Source organism: Diospyros lotus, chromosome 7, assembly GCF_014633365.1.
Source record: "Diospyros lotus cultivar Yz01 chromosome 7, ASM1463336v1, whole genome shotgun sequence".
Taxonomy (NCBI): domain Eukaryota; kingdom Viridiplantae; phylum Streptophyta; class Magnoliopsida; order Ericales; family Ebenaceae; genus Diospyros; species Diospyros lotus.
In genome coordinates this window covers 36,576,578-36,599,996 of record NC_068344.1, presented here as the reverse complement: position 1 = coordinate 36,599,996, position 23,419 = coordinate 36,576,578, and the positions used below count along the sequence as shown (strand labels likewise).

General features: G+C 38.0%; 4 protein-coding genes across 4 annotated transcripts; 1 reads left to right on the top strand and 3 right to left on the bottom strand.

Annotated features, from left to right (window-relative positions):
* The first annotated feature begins 148 nt into the window (after positions 1-148).
* LOC127805996 (hexokinase-1-like) lies at positions 149-6,353 on the top strand. Its single transcript, XM_052342911.1, has 9 exons — positions 149-559; positions 1,178-1,325; positions 1,411-1,593; positions 4,106-4,180; positions 4,434-4,589; positions 4,897-4,995; positions 5,085-5,215; positions 5,466-5,547; positions 5,769-6,353. The coding sequence occupies exons 1-9, from the start codon at positions 288-290 to the stop codon at positions 6,111-6,113; spliced, it is 1,491 nt and encodes a 496-aa protein (XP_052198871.1). The 5' UTR covers positions 149-287; the 3' UTR covers positions 6,114-6,353.
* On the bottom strand, positions 6,232-7,982 carry LOC127805997 (probable 3-hydroxyisobutyrate dehydrogenase-like 1, mitochondrial). The gene has a single exon (XM_052342912.1). The coding sequence runs from the start codon at positions 7,960-7,962 to the stop codon at positions 6,925-6,927; it is 1,038 nt and encodes a 345-aa protein (XP_052198872.1). The 5' UTR covers positions 7,963-7,982; the 3' UTR covers positions 6,232-6,924.
* A 6,073-nt stretch (positions 7,983-14,055) lies between these two features.
* On the bottom strand, positions 14,056-15,246 carry LOC127805994 (probable 3-hydroxyisobutyrate dehydrogenase-like 1, mitochondrial). Its single transcript, XM_052342910.1, has one exon. It carries the CDS (start codon positions 15,141-15,143, stop codon positions 14,199-14,201), a length of 945 nt encoding a protein of 314 aa, XP_052198870.1. The 5' UTR covers positions 15,144-15,246; the 3' UTR covers positions 14,056-14,198.
* A 4,326-nt stretch (positions 15,247-19,572) lies between these two features.
* On the bottom strand, positions 19,573-20,514 carry LOC127805804 (mitochondrial import inner membrane translocase subunit TIM17-2-like). The gene has a single exon (XM_052342588.1). It carries the CDS (start codon positions 20,424-20,426, stop codon positions 19,806-19,808), a length of 621 nt encoding a protein of 206 aa, XP_052198548.1. The 5' UTR covers positions 20,427-20,514; the 3' UTR covers positions 19,573-19,805.
* Positions 20,515-23,419: the final 2,905 nt, after the last annotated feature.

The window sequence follows — 23,419 nt, the reverse complement described above, 5'->3', positions numbered from 1 at the left end:
AAATTAATGGAGCCAAAGCAAAGATCAAATCGAATTTGCCTTGGCAATGGCTGATTTCATAGATACAGACAGATGGGTGGTGGAGATAAGATCGAAAGAGTGACCCAAAAAAAAAAGGCAGAAGGCCCTCTTTTTAATGTTGTTGCTTTCCTTCAGTTTCCCGAGAAAACTCCTCCATTTTGTCTCTCTGTCAAAATATTCAGTCGCCCCACTTTCTCACCAGGGCTTTTTCAATAATCAAGAGACAGAATCGAAGGGGGGAGCGAGATTCGAGTGGGTTTTTAGTCATGGGGAAGGTAACTGTGTGCGCGGCGGCGGTGTTGGCGGCGGCGGCGTGCGCGGCGGCTACGCTGGTGGTGCGCCACCGCATGAGAAGCTCGGGGAGGTGGGCGAAGGCGGTGGCGATACTGAGGGAGCTGGAGGAGCAGTGTGGGACCCCTATTGGGAAGCTGAGGCAGGTCGCCGACGCCATGGCCGTCGAGATGCACGCAGGCCTCGCCTCCGAAGGCGGCAGCAAGCTCAAGATGATCATTAGCTTCGTCGACAGTCTCCCTACAGGGTGCGTTTCAACTGTTCGATTAATCGACTTGGATATTAAAGCTGCGAATTTGATGTGTATATTAGCTTACTGATCTGATCTAGTGTGGTTGGATTGAAGAAATGGCCTCTTCTCTCATTAAGAACCTTCAAAGACTTGTCTTTGTTTTAATTTAATCATAGTTTGAGTTGGGTGAAATCAAAGGTTTCACGTTCTCGATGGATATTGATAAATCCTTGATTATGCAAATTGTTAAACGTTATGATAAATATTCTGTTTTTCCTTTATGGTTTCCACTCTTTTGCACTTGGCTTGGTGAATGGGATAAATTAGTACCTTGGGAGCAACTTTCTTTTGGTCCATTGGATGTGGATGAATGGATTCCTTTTAGATGGGTAAGAATAACCAACTCCTAGAACACGTCCAGTTCTTATATTATACTTGAATTCAATTATGAAACTTGCCTTCCCATGGATTAAGGGTGGTCTAAAATTCATTGTTGTACGTTGCCTTGAGGATAACTCTATGATCATGGAATGTTTTGATCCTTGTTGTTGTACTTATAGTTTCATGATTTCTTGTACTGATAAAGAGAGTTCAGGCAAACACGGTAATTACTTTTGTATTTTTCTTTTCTAGAGATGAGAAAGGTTTGTTTTACGCATTGGATCTTGGTGGCACAAATTTCCGTGTCCTGCGTGTACTGTTGAGTGGGAAAGACAAGCCTGTTAAACAAGAATGTGAAGAAGTTTCTATCCCTCCTCATTTGATGGTGGGGTCTTCAGATGTGAGTATCTGTTCTGCCAGCACTGCATTCTTTAGCTCTCATTATTTGTTTCTGTTTCTCATCATTTTGAACTAGGTGATTTCAGGCATTATTTGGTTTTATTGCCGAAGCACTCAAGAAATTTGTTGATACGGAAGCTGGAGATTTCTATCCTCCGCCTGGTAGGCAAAGAGAGCTAGGTTTCACCTTCTCATTCCCTGTCAGGCAGTCATCAATTGCATCAGGAAGTCTTATTAAATGGACCAAAGGCTTCTCTATTGAAGATGCGGTTAATCTCATTACTTTTACTCTTATTTTTGTCTTCATGAATTTAATTTACCTTTTTCATCTATAAGTCAAGTTTAGTTCTAAGGTGCAATTCCAAATAAAATAGACAGCAACAATCTGAATAATCTGATAGCAAGTTGTTTTACAGAAAGTTTAGATAATTCTGGTCAAAGCAAGCACTTAAACTTGTTTTCTTTGAACTACTATTACTTTTCTCCCCTTCCATATGGTATGCTAAGACATTCTTTGATTCTCTTCCATTTATGTAAAACACCTGATCCTTGATAACTTCTATATACATTTCTTCAATCTCCTTATTGAACTTGTTTTGAATATGAGTTAATTCTTTACAGTGGTTCATGCTAGTCTTTCCCTATTTTAGCATATTAGAGAACTATGAGAAATACTCTTGTTTTATACATTACTTTGACTCTACTTGAATGAAGTAAAAGTTGTCAATGTATCTATTTTTCGAATTATGTAGCAGATCTATTCATTAAGAAAGGATAAGCAGATCGCTACATTAAAAAAAAAAAAGGGTATCCTTGGTGCATGAAGCTCCCTGCTTTCCCAACCCTTGCAAAGTGGGCAGTCTCAGGCACTGGGGACACCTTCCCCCCTCCCCCCACCCATGTAGTGGATCTAAACATCCTTTCTTGATAAATCTCCTTTTTCTTTGGTCTTTTTGGCTATACAACCCACCACTTGGCCCCATCCAACTGTGAAGTGAGGTGTTCTTTTTCGATCCGCTCACTTGCATATACATGTGAGTGTGTACCCTTACGATTTTAAGTCTCCTTTCACATCTAGTTCACCTTTTGAACTACTTGCTCTAGAGTCCTTATGCACTGAGATGCTAGATGTAAAATCTATTGTAGATAAATTGAGGGAGAATTGGCAAAGTATGGTTTGCTCATGTGTAATAAGACTTGGTTAGAAGGGAGACACCCTCTGATACGGAATAGTTATAGAATATTGAAGAGGAGGAGAAGAAATTAGGGGAAGAAAGAAAAGATAAGAAGCTTAAGAAAGACCCGAGAGTGAGAGAGAGGGAATCATCAATTGTATTCAATATCAATCAAAAGTGTCATCTCTAATTGCATAATATGCTCTATTTATAAGAGTTTTTCATTAACATTATTGTTTTTTTATGCACCCAGCATCAGATTTGAGATTTTTAACAAAGTAGCACCGAATGTTATCTAAGCCTGGGCCAAGAGACACGCCAGTCTAATTGGTAGGTCTCAGCAGCTCCTCTTTGTTAGCACTTAGCAAAGCATGCCAAGTGTATGGCATAGGAAAGGCAAACCCGCTAGTTACACGAGCGGGTTTGCTTTTCCTTGCCCTTTACTGTATGGGCAAAGGAAAAAACCGATGCTACTTAGTGGGGTCTCTCTATTGAGTCTCAGATACCATCCGATACTACTTTAGTAAAAACCATAAAACCGATGCTAGTTACTTAAAAAACAAAAAGAAAATCATGTTAATCTAACAAAAAAATTATTTATTGGTTGGAATCCTAATTAAAAGATAATTACTCTAACAAACAAAATAAATAAGTGACGAAATTAAACATATAAGATCTAAATAAAACAAAATAAATAACTAAACATCCTATCATAATTACCAATGTTTGGAAAATGAAGTCCAAGTGTTGAATAGGTTCATGGGTCAATGATCAGAATGCGGTTGAACTTGGATATATTTTTATCAGTTAAATAAACATATAATTATTAAAACTATGATTGAACCTAAAAAGAAAATTAAAACCCATTATGTATTTCTCTAATAAACTTTAAAATTCAAGCGAACTAATACCAATACAAATTTATAAGCAAATAAAAAGAAAAGAATGAATAAAATCCTCGTATTTTTAGTATTTCATAATTTCTTAATTATTTTTTTATTTTTTTATCTCTTAAATTTTAAAATTAGATTGTTTGGATTTGGGGCCTCATGGCCTCATCCCTCCACAAATCTGCGGTGAGAGCTTTTCATCAAACTCTCAGCATTAAGAGAATGGGGAGACTGAAGTTAATTATGTTGCAATAATAAAGACTAGTTGGCTTGTGATTTGACTGAATTATTGGTTTTTATTAAGCTGGAAAGCAAGACAAGGTTGTATCCAGTTCCCAAGTTGTTGGGACAAGGCTTTGTTGAAAGAAAAGCAAATCAAGGTTTTATTCTTGACAGTTTCAGTAAAACCATGCCAGGCACTTAACCCCACTAAAATAATATCCTAATTATTTTGTGAATTTACTGTTCCCTATTTAGAAGCGTATGTTTATTGCAAGAAATAAATATGCTTGGTTCTTAACTACATTTTTCTAGTACATAATTCTTGTTTGTCTACGTGCTATGTTTTTATTATATAAATCAATGAAAATGGTATTGTGACTTGTGCTGTCATGCATTTCAGTGACCTGCTTCTTAACACTGTCCATGTGTTTTCCTCTAATGTTCATTTCTTTGTTTTGATTTTCAATTCTTTTTTGTGGCGAGATTTATAATAGGTTGGACAAGACGTTGTGGGGGAGTTGACAAGAGCCATGGAAAGTGTAGGTCTTGATCTGCGTGTGGCTGCTCTGGTAAGTTGTTGCTTCTCCTCGCAGGATCTCCACTGCAGTCCTCTGTGTGAGATTGGTGACTTAGAGTTTGCTTGTGCTATATGTTTGGAACAAGGATATGTAGAAAGAAAAATAAAAAGGAATATAAATCTTCTTATTAGAAGGAATGTAATTTTATTTTTCTTTCCTCCAAAATCTGTCCCTAACATAACCTTAATCCGTTTCTCATCAGACTACAATTCCTTAACTTGTTGAGTCGGTTGAACCGGTGCAGGTCAATGATACCATTGGAACACTAGCAGGAGGCAGATATGACAACCCAGATGTCATTGCTGCTGTGATTTTGGGTACTGGAACCAATGCAGCGTATGTGGAGCGGGTGCATGCAATTCCAAAATGGCAGGGTCTTCTGCCCAAATCAGGAGAAATGGTTAGCATTTCTAAATTTCTTTATAGTCAAATATGAGTCAATCTTTATATAGACCTCCAATTATTTATATATCTCACCATCTTATTTAAGAATGGGAAATAAAGGCCTTGTAGAATATAAAGTCGTAGATGGAAATAACTAACAATCTAGAAATGTAGCCATCCCATAGTGGGATAAAGATTTGATATGTGCTGTCGTACCATCCTATTTTATATGGGTAGATATGTTCATGATGTTGAGTGTCAACTGTGTCTGGAGTACATGTTATGCTGTGATTTGATGATGTGTTCTCGCCTTATTCTTCAAGGTCATCAACATGGAATGGGGCAACTTCCGTTCATCTCATCTCCCACTTACAGAATATGATCAAGCAATGGATGCTGAGAGCTTGAACCCCGGTGAACAGGTTGCTGTTTTGTGGTGTCAGTATGTTTATCTTTTTACATCAACGCAACAAACAGTGTCTGATTTCATATTCTTGACTGACTTGGACAGATTTACGAGAAGATGATTTCTGGCATGTACTTGGGAGAAATTTTACGCAAAGTTCTGTGCAGGATTGCTGAAGAGGCTGCCATTTTTGGTGATGCTGTGCCCCCAAAGCTTAAAATTCCATTTATATTAAGGTGAGCCACAATCCTTGTAATGTCTCCACAAATATATATATTTGATTTATTATTGCTGTTTATGTGGTCTGCATAAACACAAGCCACTTCCATTGAAATGTATAACGAGGTGTCAAGCCTTCTTTCATACTAGGGATCAACTACATGAATAAGCTCACCAATCATTTTTATCTATGGCCTTCTCTTTTATAAGACCCTTATGACTCATTGAAATGTATAAAGACTAGAAAATTTATGGTAACATGTGTAGGACCCCTGATATGTCTGCAATGCATCACGACGCATCTTCTGATCTCAAAGTCATTGGAAGCAAGTTAAAGGATGTCCTGGAGGTACAAGATTTCATCTCTCTCTTATATATCAGTGTTAAATTCTAAATCCAATTTATTTTGGAAGACTTGGATCTCTCTTCCATCTTTTCTATCATCTATTTGGTGAATTGCATACTTAACTCAAATGCAACTATAGGCAGTAGCAATCAATGTAAATTATGCCATCAAAGGGGTCTGGAATTTTTTGGGTAAATTCCTGATTTGTTTCAATTCTTGTTTAGATATCTAACACTTCCCTAAAAACAAGAAAACTAGTGGTTGAGCTCTGTGACATCGTCGCTGTTCGCGGAGCCCGTCTTGCGGCAGCTGGGATTTTAGGCATCCTCAAGAAACTGGGTAAAGACACAGTGAAGCCCGGGGAGAAGCAGAGGTCAGTGATAGCCTTGGACGGTGGGCTTTTTGAGCACTACACGAAGTTCAGAAATGCCATGGAGAGCACCCTCAAGGAGTTGATGGGCGACGCATCCGAATCTGTTGTCATCGTGCATTCCAACGACGGTTCAGGCATCGGGGCTGCCCTCCTCGCCGCCTCAAACTCCCAGTATCTGGAGGTTGAGGAATCCTAACAAAGTGTACTTCTGGTAAAGGGGGTTTTGAATGTTTTAGTCATTGTATATTTTCTCCTTCAAAGACATGGTGCTAGCAAACCCTTTATTTAAGGTTCATGCATCGAGCTGTTGCCTGTTTGGTTTTTTTTTTTTTTTTGTTTCCCTGGGTCTGAAAGGTGTATTGTTACTAGTGAACTATTCCATTTTCTCATTAGACAAGACGAATAAAAGTGAGGGATTGAGGATGTTTTTCTCAAACAGCTGCGGTTAGGCAGAAGAATACATCCGTTCTTCCACCACTAGTGGTAGTAGTAGTAGTAATACAATGCAATGCAAATAAGGTAACAATCTGATCTGCTGGTACAGTCAAGATGTTAGCTACTTGGTAGTTCTCAACACGTATTCGCCTGGCGATAAGGAATGGTTTTAACCATCCCAATTTATTTCTACAGTAACATTCGCCTTTTTGTATGATAAATATTGCATTGCATGATCCAAAGTCCAGCCAAGGAAAAGAAAAGAGAGAGAGAACTTTCAAGAATATGATACCCTTTTCAATTTCAACTTCAAAACAAAACGTGCCCTTCTGGTTCTAGTCCCCCAAAGGGCCAAAACTCTCTTTAAACATCAGTAAGTCTAGACCAAATTTAGCATCATTGCAAGATCCCAATAAGATGCAAGACAGTATTTTCAGGAAGATTATCTTGTTCATCAAAGGAAACTTCGATCCATACAATCCCACCAGTCAAAACATGTTTTAACAAACAAAAAAAGTACACACTGTAAGTCCAAATTCTCCAATCAAGATGCAAGTTTTACCGGTTTGCATCTAAGCCTGCCCGGCCGAAGAAGCAGCAGACTCCAGTGACACATTGTTGAGCCGCTCGAGAGCCAGAATGAGCGCTTGGGTGCCCAAATCGCCTTCTCCATGAGCTTTCAGAGAAAGATAGAGCTGCTGGGCAAGAGCCAGTCCAGGCAAAGCAAGACCCATGTTCTGACATTCCTTCAAACAAATTCCCAAATCCTTCACGAAGTGATTGACGAAGAATCCGGCCTCGAAGTCCCTCTTCAATATCCTGCTTCCGTACAGGTCAAGCGATTTGGAACCGGCCGCTCCGGTGGAAATTGCGTCGAGATATAGGGATAAATCGAGGCCGGCTTTGTGGGCATAAATCAATCCCTCCACCAAGCCGACCATCGTCGAGGCGATGGTGATTTGGTTCGCGAGCTTCGCGAATTGGCCTTTGCCTGGCCCGCCCATGTAGTTGACTTTGCCGAGGAGGGAGAAGATGGGGGTGAGCCGGCGGACGGTGGGCTCGTCGCCGCCGGCGAAGATGGAGAGGGTGGCGTTCTTGGCGCCGCGGTCGCCGCCGGAGACGGGGGCGTCGATGGAGGAGCAGGACTTGGAGGCGGCGGCGGCGGAGATTTCGGAGGCGAGGGAGGGGTCGGAGGTGGTCATGTCGACGAGGACGCCGCCGGGGCTGAGGCCGGCGAGGGCGCCGGAGGAGGGGTGGAGGAGGACGTGGCGGACGTCGGAGGGGTAGCCGACGATGGAGAAGACAACGTCGGATTGGGCGGCGACGGCGAGAGGGGAGGGGGCCCAGTGGGCGCCGGCGTCGATAAGGCCCTGGGCCTTGGACGCGGTACGAGTGAAGATGGTGAGGGTGTAGCCGGCCTTGATCAGGTGGCCGCACATGGACCGGCCCATCACGCCGGTGCCGATCCAGCCCAGACGGGTGGTCGACGGAGACACCTGCTCTGCGGCGGCGGCCATGAAGCGGCGGAGACCGGCGGAGAGGAGAGTTGAGGAGTAGAAGTGGGGCTTGGAGTTGAGCGAACGGAGTTGAAGCAGCAGCGGCAGCCTCATGCCTCCTCCTGTCTGTTATGTCTGGCGCTATTTATCCGATAAAATCGTAATTCCATCCAAAACCGAGGTCCTTTATTAACAGGTAAACTTCGTTAATAAAGCCTGAGTTGTTTTTCTAATTCTGGTATGTAATGTGGTTTTGTATGATAATTTGAGTTTAACCAGTTAAAAAGAGATTGATAATACTAAAGTATAACAATGCAACAATTATACTTAAACCTCATGATAGACAATAATAATAATAATAATAATAATAATAATAATAAAATTTGCACTTGAATAACTAAAATTTACAAAAGACAAGATACAAAATTATCTAAAATACATGATAATCATTTGATTTTTCTTAAAGGGTGACTGATGTTTATGGCTCTTTTTTAATTTTTAGGTCAAATTCATATTTTTATCCTTATATTTTCATGATTTTTTTGGTATAATTACTCAAATTTTTCATTTTTTTAATTACACAATTAAACTTAATTTTTGAGTTAATTTAATTATTATATTTTGATTTTTTTCATATAACAACTTAAAATTTTTATTATTTCAAAACTATATCCATGAATTTACATTCTTGAGTCAATTTAACTCTTATATTTTTATATATAAAAAAATAAAATAAAGTAAAATAACGAAAAACAAGTCATAATCTGTCTATATTAAAATATAAGAGTTAAATTAACTAAAAAAATATAAATCTAAAAGTATAATTGAAACAATAAAAAGTTTAAATTATCGTACGAAAAAAAATTTATTAGAATTAACTTAATTTGAAAATACAAGTCTATAGATATAATCGAAACAATCAAAAATTTGAATGACCACACACAAAAAAATAATAATAATAAAAATGTAAGAAAAAAAATATAAATTTGATTTTTTTTTTTTAACTTTCTGGTGCTTCCCACCCACATGTCAAAACCAATTGTTCTTATAGGTGTGATGGACCCAAAATCCAACACAGAACAGGGTGAAAGTCTCACACTTGCAACAAAAGCAAGGAAAAGAAATTGAGTCTCCTTAAACCACAGCAGTGTCAATTCTCTGTTACATGAAATATGAATTGAACTTTGCAAACTAGCAGCATTCAACATTGCAGCAATAAAATGAACTGATGCAAAGAAGTCATGAACATCATCAACCAGGCAGCTCCACCTGAAACAGAATACTCTCTCACCTTTTGTAACATAACATCCTTGTGCACAATTCCAGACCATATTAGCCTAATTATGGTCATTACAAGGTATATACCAACAGCTACTGAGGTGAGCTAACATTTCTATTAAACCAAACTAATCTAATCAAATCGGCCAAAATCGTTCAATTCAATTTGGTTCAAATTATAAGTCGATTTGATTTGACTTTCAAATTTAACAATTTCAATTATTTCAGTGCTACTCGATCTATGTATTGAAAAAAACTAATATAATCAAACCAACTAAAATATCAAAAACAATATCGTTTTTACACTTTGTTTTTTCAATTTTTCGGTTCAGTTTTCTTTTTGGTTGTCTCTAGTTTTTTCTCTTTTTTTTTTTCAGTCAGGTTTTTTTTTTTTTTTAATTTTTTTAATTTGTTTGATTTGAGAATCTATTCAATCAGTATGGTTTGATTTTTTACACAAGTTTAGTTTATTCAGTTTAAGTAATTTGATCGATTCGGTAATCAAACCGACCGAACACTCACTCCTAGGCTCAAATAAACTGATAAAACATGTCAGATAACATTGTATATGCCAAAAAAAAAAAAAACAGAGCTCAGAAGAAAAGGCAACTGCTGCACGACAATGGACAGATAAAACAAGTAAAATATTATTCACAATACATATTTCATGTATACCTGTGCAACAGTTACCCTAAAATACCAATAACTACACATAGAGATGGTAAATCTTGATCGACTAATGCCTAGTTAAACTCCAGTATATTCTGCTAGGCTACTACAGTAACTCAGCGTATTGAATAACAAACATAATGCTCCAACTGCAAAGTGTGAAGATCATAACATCCACTGTCTGAATGAAGAATTCAGCATAACAACAGACAAACTTTACATCATTCAACAAGGCATTCATAACTTGCCAGGCCCAGGACTAAATTGTGATTTCAGCATCCTGAACTCCCCAAAGACAATTTATTTTTTATTACACCCAAGTGTGAAACTCTTGTTCAAAAAAGTAACCAAAAATGTTCACAATTTAGTTGGCAAAGTTCGCATGAAGAGGGCTCTAAATTAGTCATGATCCATTTTTTAACGACTTCTGCAGCACCGATAGATCTCAAAAAGGTAAAAATAGAAAATAAAAACTTCAATTCCATGGCTGGCTTGGAAGGGACTAAGAATAGGAGAATAAATCAACTCTAAAGAGGGTACCCTGAATTATATATTTGGTTGAATTTTTAGGTGTTCTTGTGTTACATTAGTATGCTGTTTAGTGGGCTGTTTGGCCTAGTTAGATATTGTTGGCTTTGTTAGAAAATAAGTTGCGTTCGGGCATAGTTGGAGGAATGTTCCAGCATGCACGTGACAGGTGTAAAGGCCAAGTGGACTAAGGGCTAACCATTTTTGGCGCCCAAATTTGGACATAGATCAGTATATATTACACTGATCTGCGCCTAATTCCACACGATGATTGAATTAGAAATTAGTTTCCCTCCAAACTCTCTTCCCTCTCATTTCTGAATTCTCTCTTACCCCCTCTTTCCCCCTAAATTCTCTATTCCTTCTTCTCAGAGCACCAAGAATTCTCCCTTGTCAGATCGGAAGTTTGACAAATTGGTATCTGAGTAGAGTCCTAGCCAATGAATTCCGATGATCTTGAGCAATGATCGATGGCATGCGGATGAAACAGATGAAGATGCAGTTACAACAAGTAACTGCAACGATGATGGAGGTATAGAATGGAAGATATAATCAGAGTTGCCGTTGACAGGAAGTTAGAAGTCGTCTTAGATCGGTTGCAAGGGGAGATGCGAGACCAGATTAGGGAAAAGATGCAAGAGCATAGCAACATGGTGCGAGATCAGATGCAACAATTCGCGATGATGTTCGCTAACCAGGCACTAGCAAGGCTATCCCTAGATTTTCCGCCTCGAGAGATTGGATCCCATACTACCAGGTATTGGTACGAGTCATGGAGGAGTCGAATCCATGGAATTGGGAACGGATCCGGTAGCTACTGGAGATAATGTGTCAGGCAGAAGGGTTGAGGCTCCGGTGAATTCCGATCATTCGAATTTCCCAATTCCTAAGTTAGAATTACTGGTGTGGTGGATTAGGAGGTGCGAGAAGCTATTCAATATTCATCAAGTGGCTGATGACCAGAAGGTTACTCTGGCAGCAATATATCTGAATGACGTAGGCGACGTCTGGTTCCAAGGATAGGCAAGAGTGAGGAGGAGTTTGCTAAGGGAATTTGTGAGAGATTTGGAAGGCAAAGAACAGTAGACACAAATGGGGACTGTACATGAGTACCAACTTCAATTTGAAGAGCTGAAATCACTCATGCTTAACATAAATCCCTATATGAATGAGAAGTATTTTGTATCAAGTTTTATCAATGGATTGAACGATGATCTCAGATCCATGGTAAAAATGATGAGGCCTAGATCGGTGCAAGAAGCAACAGAGGATGCTTTGCTACAAGAATTAGGGGTAGAAGCATTGATGAAGAAACAAAGGGGCCAAATGAGAGGGGTTAACCCAGGAATGGCACTATCAAGAGGAAGGATGTAGAACAAGGAGAATTTCAAAGGAGGAATTGAGGTGAGGTATATGGCAAATTCAGTACATAATCCGAGTTTACCACAGAGGAACAAGTTCATTGAGCAAAGGAGGGCTGCGGGATTATGTTTTAAATGTGGGGATATATACACCATCACGCACCAATACAAGAAGCAGTTGCTTCTACTATAGGGAGAAGAAGAGGAAGAAGAATAGGAGATGGTCGTGATAGAAGAAGAGGAAGAAGAAGGGAAGGGAGCTATTTCCTTACATGCAATCAAAGGAAAGGCCAGTAGTAAAATTATCAAAGTAGATAGGAAGGCACAGGACAACCCTCTCACAGTCTTGATAAACAGTGGAAGTACCCACAGTTTCATCGATAAGGGTACAACCAAAAGGATGAAGTGGCCTTTGGCCAGCACACAGCCACTGTCAGTGACAGTAGCCAATGGAAGCAGAATGATCAGCAAATCTGCATGTTTGGGATTTTGCTGGGAAATACAAGGGGAAGAGTACCAAGCAGATTTTGAGGCTATTGAAGTTGGGAGGGTGTCACATTGTGTTTGGGGTTGATTGGATGAGGGGAGTTAGTTCAATCAGTTTTGATTTCAACAAAATAAAGGTGACCTTGGATAAGGAAGGAGAGTGGTACTACAGGGGAATATCGAATTGGGAACATGTAAGATGATCAAGGGGAAGAAATTACAGCAACTAATAAGAAGGAAGGTGTCCCAAGTAGCTCAGCTATTTTCCATTGAAGCAACTAGACAAAGGGAGTGAAGGGGGTCCTACACATGGGAGTCCACCATCTGCTATCACCTAGCAGGTACATGAATTGGCTTGTCTTGATGCATTATTGGTTGAATACCAAGACCTCTTCATAAAACCTAAGAACCTACCGCCTAAAAGATCCCTAGACAACACAATACCCCTTCAACCTAATGTTGAACTAGTGAACATTAGATCCTACCGTTACCCTCCTAAGCTCAAATCTAAGATTGAAAAACTTGTGAAAGAAATGTTGAACCAAGATATCATCAGACCTAGCCATAGCCCATTTGCTTCACCCGTCCTTTCGGTGAAAAGGAAAGATGGTACATGGCGTTCTTGTATCGATTATCGGCAACTCAATGCCATTACCATCAAGGAGAAATTCTCAATACCAATCATTGAGGACATTTTAGATGAGCTCAAGAACACATCTATATTCTCTAAAGTGGACCTAACTAAGATTAGGATACCATCAAATTAGGATGGATCCAAAAGATATACCCAAAACAGCTTTCAAGACCCACCATGGCCATTTTGAATTCACCATTATGTCATTTGGCCTAACCAATGCCCCAGCCACATTCCAAGCACTCATGAACCAATTTTTTGAACCCTACCTCAGAAAATTTGTGTTGGTCTTCTTTGACAATATCCTAGTCTATAGCCCTTCATTTGATCAACACATAAACCATCTTAGGGCTACATTTGAGATCTTGAGATTCAACCAATTGTACATCAAGCAATCAAGTGCGTTTTTGCACAAAAATAGGTGGAATATCTGGGACATGTGATTTCAAGAGCTGGGGTGGACACTGATCCCAAGAAAATTGAGGTTGTGGTAGCGTGGCCTAAACCCACCTGTATCAAGGCACTAAGAGGGTTCTTAGGGCTCACCGGTTACTACTAGAGGTTTGTGAAGAACTACGGCCTGATCAGCAAGCCCTTAACGGAGTTATTGAAAAAAGAAGGCTTCAAGTGGAACCCCAAGGCTGAGGAGGCCTTTGAGTAGCTGAAGAAAGCACTTAGTGAAGTGCTCGTACATGGTCTACCTAACTTCAGTAGACCATTCGTGCTAGAGACCGATGCTAGCAACTATGGTATAAGGGCAGTTCTTTCACGGGAAGGCAGGCCTCTAGCTTTCCTAAGCCAATCCCTAGCCCCAAGACACCAAGGCATCAGTATTTATGAGAAAGAATTGATGGCAGTCCTCATGGCAGTAGAGAAGTGGCGACACTACTTGGAAGGAGGAAGGTTTATTATCCGGACAGATCATGAAAGCCTGAAGTTCTTAATGCAGCAGAGATTACACACCCAACTACAGAAAAAAAAGTATGACCAAACTCATGGCAGTGGACTGCGTAATTCAGTTCAGGAGAGGAAAGGAAAATGCAGCAGCTGATGCCTTGTCACGCTGCCAGGAGGAAGGGGAAAGTGCAGCCATATCAGCAGCAGTGCCCGATTGGCTGCAATTTCACCTTCAAAACAAAACGTGCCCTTCTGGTTCTAGTTCCCCAAAAGGGCCAAAACTCTCTTTAAACATCAGTAAGTCTAGACCAAATTTAGCATCATTGCAAGATCCCAATAAGATGCAAGACAGTATTTTCAGGAAGATTATCTTGTTCATCAAAGGAAACTTCGATCCATACAATCCCCACCAGTCAAAACATGTTTTAACAAACAAAAAAAGTACACACTGTAAGTCCAAATTCTCCAATCAAGATGCAAGTTTTACCGGTTTGCATCTAAGCCTGCCCGGCCGAAGAAGCAGCAGACTCCAGTGACACATTGTTGAGCCGCTCGAGAGCCAGAATGAGCGCTTGGGTGCCCAAATCGCCTTCTCCATGAGCTTTCAGAGAAAGATAGAGCTGCTGGGCAAGAGCCAGTCCAGGCAAAGCAAGACCCATGTTCTGACATTCCTTCAAACAAATTCCCAAATCCTTCACGAAGTGACTGACGAAGAATCCGGCCTCGAAGTCCCTCTTCAATATCTTGCTTCCGTGCACGTCAAGCAATTTGGAACCGGCCGCTCCGGTGGAAATTGCGTCGAGATATAGGGATAAATCGAGGCCGGCTTTGTGGGCATAAATCAATCCCTCCACCAAGCCGACCATCGTCGAAGCGATGGTGATTTGGTTCGCGAGCTTCGCGAATTGGCCTTTGCCTGGCCCGCCCATGTAGTTGACTTTGCCGAGGAGGGAGAAGATAGGGGTGAGCCGGCGGACGGTGGGCTCGTCGCCGCCGGCGAAGATGGAGAGGGTGGCGTTCTTGGCGCCGCGGTCGCCGCCGGAGACGGGGGCGTCGATGGAGGAGCAGGACTTGGAGGCGGCTGCGGCGGAGATTTCGGAGGCGAGGGAGGGTTCGGAGGTGGTCATGTCGACGAGGACGCCGCCGGGGTTAAGGCCGGCGAGGGCGCCGGAGGAGGGGTGGAGGAGGACGTGGCGGACGTCGGAGGGGTAGCCGACGATGGAGAAGACAACGTCGGATTGGGCGGCGACGGCGATAGGGGAGGGGGCCCAGTGGGCGCCGGCGTCGATAAGGCCCTGGGCCTTGGACGCGGTGCGGGTGAAGATGGTGAGGGTGTAGCCGGCCTTGATCAGGTGGCCGCACATGGACCGGCCCATCACGCCGGTGCCGATCCAGCCCAGACGGGTGGTCGACGGAGACACCTGCCCTGCGGCGGCGGTCATGAAGCGGCGGAGAAGAGAGTTGAGGAGTAGAAGTGGGGCTTGGAGTTGAGCGAACGGAGTTGACGCAGCAGTGGCAGCCTCATGCCCTCCACCTGTCTGTTATGTCTGGCGCTATTTATCCGATAAAATCGTAATTCTATCCAAAACCGAGGTCCTTTGTTAACGGGTAAACCTCGTTAGCTTGGGAATTAAGTTTGATTCTCCTAAGCCTTGGTCGTTTTTCTAATTCTGGTATCTAATGCGGTTTTGTATGATACTTTGAGTTTAACCAGTTAAAGAGATTAATAATACTAAAGTATAACAACGCACCAATTATACTTAAACCTCATGAAAGACGACAATAACAATAATAATAATAATAATAATAATAAATTTGCACTTGAATAACTAAAATTTACAAAAGACAAGATACAAAATTATCTAAAATACAATTCTTCTTAAAGGTGGCAGATGTTTATTGCTTTTTTTTTTTAGTCAAATGTATATTTTTCTTCTTATGTTTTCACGAATTTTTTTTGTATAATCACCTAAATTTTTCATTATTTTGATTATCTCTTCAACTTGATTTTTAAATTAATTTAATTATTATATATATATATTTTTTTTTTACATGACCATTCAAAATTTTTATTATTTTGACTATATCCTTTAACACATATTCCCGTGTTAATTTAATTCTTATACTTTCATATATTAAAAAATAAAATAAAATAATAAAATACACGTCTTAATCTGTCCACGTCAAAATCAATGTTTTAAAAACCGAATCAGAAAGCGAACCGCCCTATTAATTGGGTCACGGGTCACTTGGTCCAACCGGTTAGACTAGAATGATCCGATCGGATTATGTCATATATATATTTTATAATTAAATAATATATATATTAAATATATATTTAAAATACTAATATTTCATATATTGTTATAAAAAATGTTATTATTAACTAATATACAACTAATATTTTATATATAATTGCTATATACGTTATTATAGAATTAATTAATAATTAAAATTTAAAAATAAGTTAGGGATAAAAAAAATCGAAGTCAATCCGAATTTCAGTTCATCAGTCCAATCGAATTTTGACCGAGTTGAAAGACAATTGATCTTTTAAGTTAAACCGGACCGGATAGGCCACCGATTCAGTTCGATTTTTAAAATATTAGTCAAAATATAAAAAATGAATTAACTAAAAAATATAAATTCATAAATATAATTAAAATAATAAAAAAATTAAATTACTATACGAAAAAAAATCAAAGTATTAAAATTAATTTGACTCAAAAATACACGTTCATAAGTCTAATCAAAATAACTAAAAGTTTGAGTGATGGCACCAAAAAAAGAAAAATCATAAAAGTGTAAGAAAAAAAATATAAATTTAATTTTTTTATATTTTTTTTTTAACTTTCTGGTGCTTCCCACCCACATCTCAAAACCAATTGTTCTTATAGGTGTGATGGACCCAAAATCCAACACAGAACAGGGTGAAAGTCTCACACTTGCAACAAAAGCAAGGAAAAGAAATCGAGTCTCCTTAAACCACAGCAGTGTCAATTCTCTGTTACATGAAAGATGGATTGAACTTTGCAAACTAGCAGCATTCAACATTGCAGCAATAAAATGAACTGATGCAAAGACGTCATGAACATCATCAACCAGGCAGCTCCACCTGAAACAGAATACTCTCTCACCTTTTGTAACATAACATCCTTGTGCACAATTCCAGACCATATTAGCCTAATTATGGTCACTACAAGGTATATACCAACAGCTACTGAGGTGAGCTAACATTTCTATTAAACCAAACTAACCTAATCAAATCGGCCAAAATCGTTCAATTCAATTTGGTTCAAATTATAAGTCGATTTGATTTGACTTTCAAATTTAACAATTTCAATTATTTCAGTGCAACTCGATCTACGTATTGAAAAAAACTAATATAATCAAACCGACTAAAATATCAAAAACAATATCGTTTTTACACTTTGTTTTTTCGATTTTTCGGTTCAGTTTTCTTTTTGGTTGTCTCTAGTTTTCTCTTCTTTTTTTTTCAGTCAGGTTTTTTTTTAAAAAAAAAAAATTTAATTTGTTTCATTTGAGAATCTATTCAATCAGTATGGTTTGATTTTTTACACAAGTTTAGTTTATTCAGTTTAAGTAATTTGATCGATTCGGTAATCAAACCGACCAAACACTCACTCCTAGGCTCAAATAAACTGATTAAACATGTCAGATAACATTGTATATGCCAAAAAAAAAAAACAGAGCTCAGAAGAAAAGGCAACTGCTGCACGACAATGGACAGATAAAACAAGTAAAATATTATTCACAATACATATTTCATGTATACCTGTGCAACAGTTATCCTAAAATACCAATAACTACACATAGAGATGGTAAATCTTGATCGACTATTGCCTAGTTAAACTCCAGTATTCTGCTAGGCTACTACAGTAACTCAGCGTATTGAATAACAAACATAATGCTCCAACTGCAAAGTGTGAAGATCATAACATCCACTGTCTGAATGAAGAATTCAGTATAACAACAGAACTTTACATCATTCAACAAGGCATTCATAACCTGCCAGGCCCAGGACTAAATTATTTCAGCATCCTGAACTCCCCAAAGACAATTTATTTTTTATTACACCAAGTGTGAAACTCTTGCTCAAAATAGTAACCAAAAATGCTCACAATTTAGTTGGCAAAGTTCGCATGAAGAGGGCTCTATATTAGTCATGATCTATTTTTTAATGACTTCTGCAGCACTGATAGATCTCAAAAAGGTAAAAATGGAAAATAAAAACTTCAATTCCATGGCCGGCATGGAAGGGACTAAGAATAGGAGAATGTAGTCCTTAAGACCGCAACACTCTTACAGCAAACTACCCCTCAAGACTCACTGATTATACCCCCAAACAATATACACACAATCACTCGATAGGAAGAACAAGAATAGGAATAGAACACAGCAATAAAACACAACAAGAGAAACAAGATTTTATCCTGGTTCAGTCTAAAAAAAGAGACCTACATCCAGACTGCCTTAGGCCCATGAAATCTCCACTATCTTGGCAACTTTACAGCAATTATATGAACTAGGAAACCCTCTCTTTTCCCTTAGTCTAAAACCCTAGACTACCAAGAGAAGAAATCCCAAGAGAAATACAAAATCTCTCAGCCTAGCTCACCCGCACAACCCTTACAAGATAATCCTGAGATCTCACACACAACCGAGCCCTCCCAGCCCCTATTTATAAAGCATAGAGGCGGGCAAGGCAGTTACAACTAACTGCCCCTATCCTGACCGGATTTAACCATTTTCCGGGCAGCTTTGAAACAAACTAACTAATACAAATTACAAAATGAAAAATATGCTAACAGACTTCCCAAAGGGAATACTAAGAACAGAAACTAATCTAAAAACAAATGACTTCACAGAGAATAAATCAACTCTAAAGGGGGCACCCTGAATTATATATTTGGTTGAATTTTTAGGTGTTCTTGCTCCCTCCACAAGGGAATGCAATTCAATTCACTAATCCCAGGCCTCTTGTGTTTGGTGAAAGCGGACTGCTGGCCTTTCATTGTTTATATTGTCATAATATTTCTGAATGCATCTTACAACTCTTTAGAGTTAAAAGAATACAGATTAAAAATATACAAGCTTTATTCTTCATTTAAATCATAAAACAAGGCAATACAACAGGTTCTAAGGAGCCATGGTAAAAATACACCATGAGAATGATAACAACAATAATAGTAGTAGTAGAACATCCATAAAAAAGAGGGTGATATTTGTATGTAATATTTCCCTTGCTTTTCTACAAAGAGGCTGGAACGCAGCCAGGTGGTGTATTGCTACCTTGATGAACAAATCTAAACATGTTATGCATACATCAAAATGCATACTTTCTACCAGAAATGAGTTCAAACCTTTGGCTCATTGAATTGTCACTAAAAATGCAGAAAGTTCATTGAGAAACCCCCCACTACCACACTTCATAACTATTGCAATGTCCTACAAACACTGAACCCAAATTTGAAAATTTAATTGCCCCAACTAGTTGGGATTTTCAGTTACAAAAAACTGCAAATAAGAAGAAACAAGAATCAAAGAAAGAATAGAATAGTTAAACCCGGATAATTAAACCAAAACAAAACCACATACTCAACATAGTGAGTTAAATCTCAGGCCACTCGAATGACAAACATTCATTGCAATAGCATCATGTAGCAAGAAGGAATATATGGTTGTATAGATAAAACAAATCGGTGTATGTGGTTAATGTTTCTTTTACTTCTTTTTTTGGCCGAAATATGTCCCTGGTATTTAGTATCTCAGAGTTATAACTCGATCTGGCAGAGGGAAATACTGTAAAACTAACCAAATTATAGCTTTATGAAGTTTTAACCCAAGAAGCAAACAAAAGATTTCTTTTACCTGTTATGGAATCTATAATCATAAAACCACCCGGCTTCAGACAATTGAGTTAGTCTACAGAAGTATACATTGGCTATCGACTATGGCAGATAATATTAAGAAAATTAATAATAGCAACAAAAATAATACACTCGATGCAATCCCCGACAAAATGAAGACCCAAAACTCGCAAAAAAAATATCTGAATAACAAAATCTAGTTTCCCCAGATTCTCACTTGAACTCGAAGGTCGGTGGTATGGGCGACTCAAAACTCTCCAGGATCTCAGTCTTGACTCCACCGGCCGGCTTCGCTTCCTCTTTCTTCCCGCCAAACCACCCTCCGAACCAGGCTGACGAAGGTTCGGAAGCCTGAGCACCGGCAGGAATGTTAGCGTTAGGCATGGGGTCTTCGAACATGATCGGCAAGTTCTGCGGCGGACTGAGGACCTTGTTGAGCATGATTCCAGCGCCTTCGATCAGCGCGAGGAGGACACCGCCGAACAGAGCGGAGCGCGAGGCGGCGGGCAGGCCCTGGCGCATCTGGAGGAAGCCGCCGGTGGCGGCGCCGGCGATGATGGAATTCCAAGGGTCTTCCTTCTGGCGGGCGTAGACCATGGTGCAGTCAAAGGCCGAGAACAGCCCGCCCCACACGGCGAAGCTGCCCCCGATGCGCGGCGCGTTCATCCTCACGGCCTGCGAGCCGCCGATCAGGCGCTCGCCCTTTGGGGAGTTGTAGACACCCTTCAGGAAGTGGAAGGCGGAGCCGCCAACCGCCCCCATCCCGAAAGCGCCACCGACGTCATCCAGGATCCGGTCCGGGCAGGGTTCCCTTGACGTCTCCGGTGTTCCCATGGGCAGATCGATTACAGAGGGAGGGAGAGAGAGAGAGAGAGAGAGAGAGAGACTAGGGTTTACGAGAAGGGATTTTCCATGGTTAGGTTCGGACTAAAATATATAATTTCACTACTATTTGTAACCACGGTTTTACTCCGTGCAGCCACTTTTCAATATATCTAAAATAGCTCTAAAAAAAATTCAATTTTACCCATGATCTTCATTACTCAACCACTCACATTAAACAATCACCTGCCATTGTACTTTCTTCCACCGATAAACTTTATAATTTCCTCTTTGTTGTCCATCGTAATTATTTATTATTTCATACCCACTATTGAAAATTAAAAATTTATTTTTTTCTTAAGGTCACTCATTCCTCTTGTTTCACACCCATCATTATTCAGCCATTTCTTCTTAAAATATCAGCGGGTCGAAGTTAGCCATGGATTACTACACTCAAATATTTACAATGAATTGGAAAGAGTTTGACGAAAAAAATAACAACTACTTAAAAAAATAACATCACACACAAGTAAATCTAAATCTTGTATGTATTAGTGTGTGTTTCTAAGGGTTTGAGAAGTTGGAAACTCCAAAGAATCCCTGATTTTCCGAATTAGTGTGTAAGTAAATATTGTATGTATTAGTGGATTTTTCGAATTCCAGAATTCAGGAAACGCATGTATTTCTGATTTTTAATTGGTATTTTATTTTATTCATTTTTTTCTTATATCTAAAAAAAAATAATTTTACAATTCACCAATCATTTAATATTATTTAATAGTTAACTACTAATGAGATGTGATAGATTTTTAATAATTTTTTTTAAATTATTATTCTAGTTAGAGAAAATAATAAAACATTAATTTAACTTAACTGCAAATTAAAATAGTGGAGAGTCTGTGCTGTGTAATATATTATATTATATAATATATAAAAACAAAAATTGAGAGTCTTCGAACTCCTAGCACCTCCAAACTCTAGAGTTCGGAGGTAGCAATGTTAATAATAATAATAATAATAATAATATTATTATTATTATTATTATATACATATTATAGTATTATATTAACTTAACTACAAATTAAAATAGTGGAGGTTCCTGCAAATTGAAATGTATAATATATTATATTATATAATATATAAAATAGAAATTGAGAGTTTTCGAACTCCAGATTTCGGAGGCTCCCAACACCTCCGAACTCCAGGGTTCGGAGTCATGGGCGGTTGTAGGGAAAGCGATGGCGACGAATAGGGGTTGCAAAGAAGAAACAAATGCTATAGAGAAGGGGACGACAACAAATGGTTGTAGAGAAGATGACGGCGTGGTGTATGGGATATATGAAGATATTTTGGAATATAAGTGACTGCAACAAGTAATAATAGCGAATGTGAATAATAATTGTTAAATTTATTTTAATTTTAGTTGCAAAGAGTAAAAAACTGGTTACGAATAGAATTTTCCTTTCACTTATACCGCCTCATATCCAAAATATCTGTTGTGCCCTTTTACTATTAAAATTTGGAAATACTATTCTAAGGCTTAGTTGTAATACTTTTTGTGACATTTATATATTAATATAATTATCTAAAATTGAGTCTCTAAATATAAATATATAACACATTAATGTACATAAATATTATAGCTAAGGGTACAAATAATATTTTAATTAATTTTTTATGAAAAATAGATATAACTATCTAAAATTACTAAAATTCTTTTTATCTTTTTTATTTTTAATCAAAGTCAAAGTAGAATTTGAGTTTAAAAGTCATTCCAATCATATATAAACCAAAACCCTAATTGTTAAATTCATAAAAAATTATCAATTATCATATATTTAATATCTCAACAAATTATTATTAACTATTATACCATATTGACGATATTTCTATTACATTAAATATATTTTTTTCTCTTGATTGTATTTTAATTATTATATTTCTAATTTTAATTATATGAAAATTAACCGATCTTGTTATGTTACATGAAAATATTATAAAGAATTTTAATTGTATTATTATATCATATTTTTATATTTCAAGAGATATTTTATGTTAAAAATAAAATAGGACAAATAAAAAATTAATTCTCATATCAAATCAAAGACACATAACATATATAGTTAGGCGAGATGTCTATCTTCACAAATAAATAATTAGAAATCTTCAATATATAAATAAAAAATAGATAAAATTTATATTTTTTAATTGAAATTCTAATATATTAAATCTCACAAACTAGAATAAATATAATTATAGTCAAGCTCGATGTTTTATCAATTATTATAATGAAAATAACAAAAATATATTACTAGTTAAACACACAAAAAGTTCAATATTAAAAATAAACAATTATCCTATAATTGAATCACGTGCACATATATAAAATAAAAAAACTCAAAAAATTTATTCTTACACTTGTCACTTATGTTGATGATTTAATAATAATTAAAACTTCATTTAGGATGACCATCCTTGCGCATTTTCGATGTTCATGCCCTCACTTAATCAATAATGATGTAATTTTTAAAATAAAATAAAAAACTAAAACTATAAAAGCTATAATTTTTTCATCTAATTCAAAAAATTGTGATGTATCTATATACTCTTTAGTTTCCTTGGTCTCTTCGGGGTTGGGTTTAATCTACTTATAGCTCATTCTCTCGAGTTGTCTTAGATAGTTGATAAATTTTTTTTTTAGATTTTTACCCCTTGAGTCTTTATATCTTTGGTATGTGTTTAATTTTTTCTATGTTTTTGTTTCTTACTCCTTGATGTTACTCATGTATAATTTGCTTCTTTTTTTTTTTTGTGTGTGTTATGAGTTTATTAGTTATAAAAAAAAAATAATTCTTGGAATGGTTGTCTTTGCACAGTTCTCGATACTCGTGTCCTTAATTATGTCAGGAAAAATAAATCGCAGGTTAATTATTTGGCCTTTGCGCGTGATAAAGATCGAACTGATAACCCATTAAATTAATACCAACATATTATTCATTCGACCG

Coding starts and splice junctions, on each gene's coding strand:
- LOC127805994 (XM_052342910.1), bottom strand. CDS start 15,143: ATGACCGCCGCCGCAGGGCAGGTGTCTCCGTCGACCACCCGTCTGGGC.
- LOC127805996 (XM_052342911.1), top strand. CDS start 288: ATGGGGAAGGTAACTGTGTGCGCGGCGGCGGTGTTGGCGGCGGCGGCG. Junction 1,594..4,105: donor GCTTCTCTATTGAAGATGCG/GTTAATCTCATT, acceptor GATTTATAATAG/GTTGGACAAGACGTTGTGGG. Junction 4,590..4,896: donor TGCCCAAATCAGGAGAAATG/GTTAGCATTTCT, acceptor TTATTCTTCAAG/GTCATCAACATGGAATGGGG.
- LOC127805804 (XM_052342588.1), bottom strand. CDS start 20,426: ATGGGAACACCGGAGACGTCAAGGGAACCCTGCCCGGACCGGATCCTG.
- LOC127805997 (XM_052342912.1), bottom strand. CDS start 7,962: ATGAGGCTGCCGCTGCTGCTTCAACTCCGTTCGCTCAACTCCAAGCCC.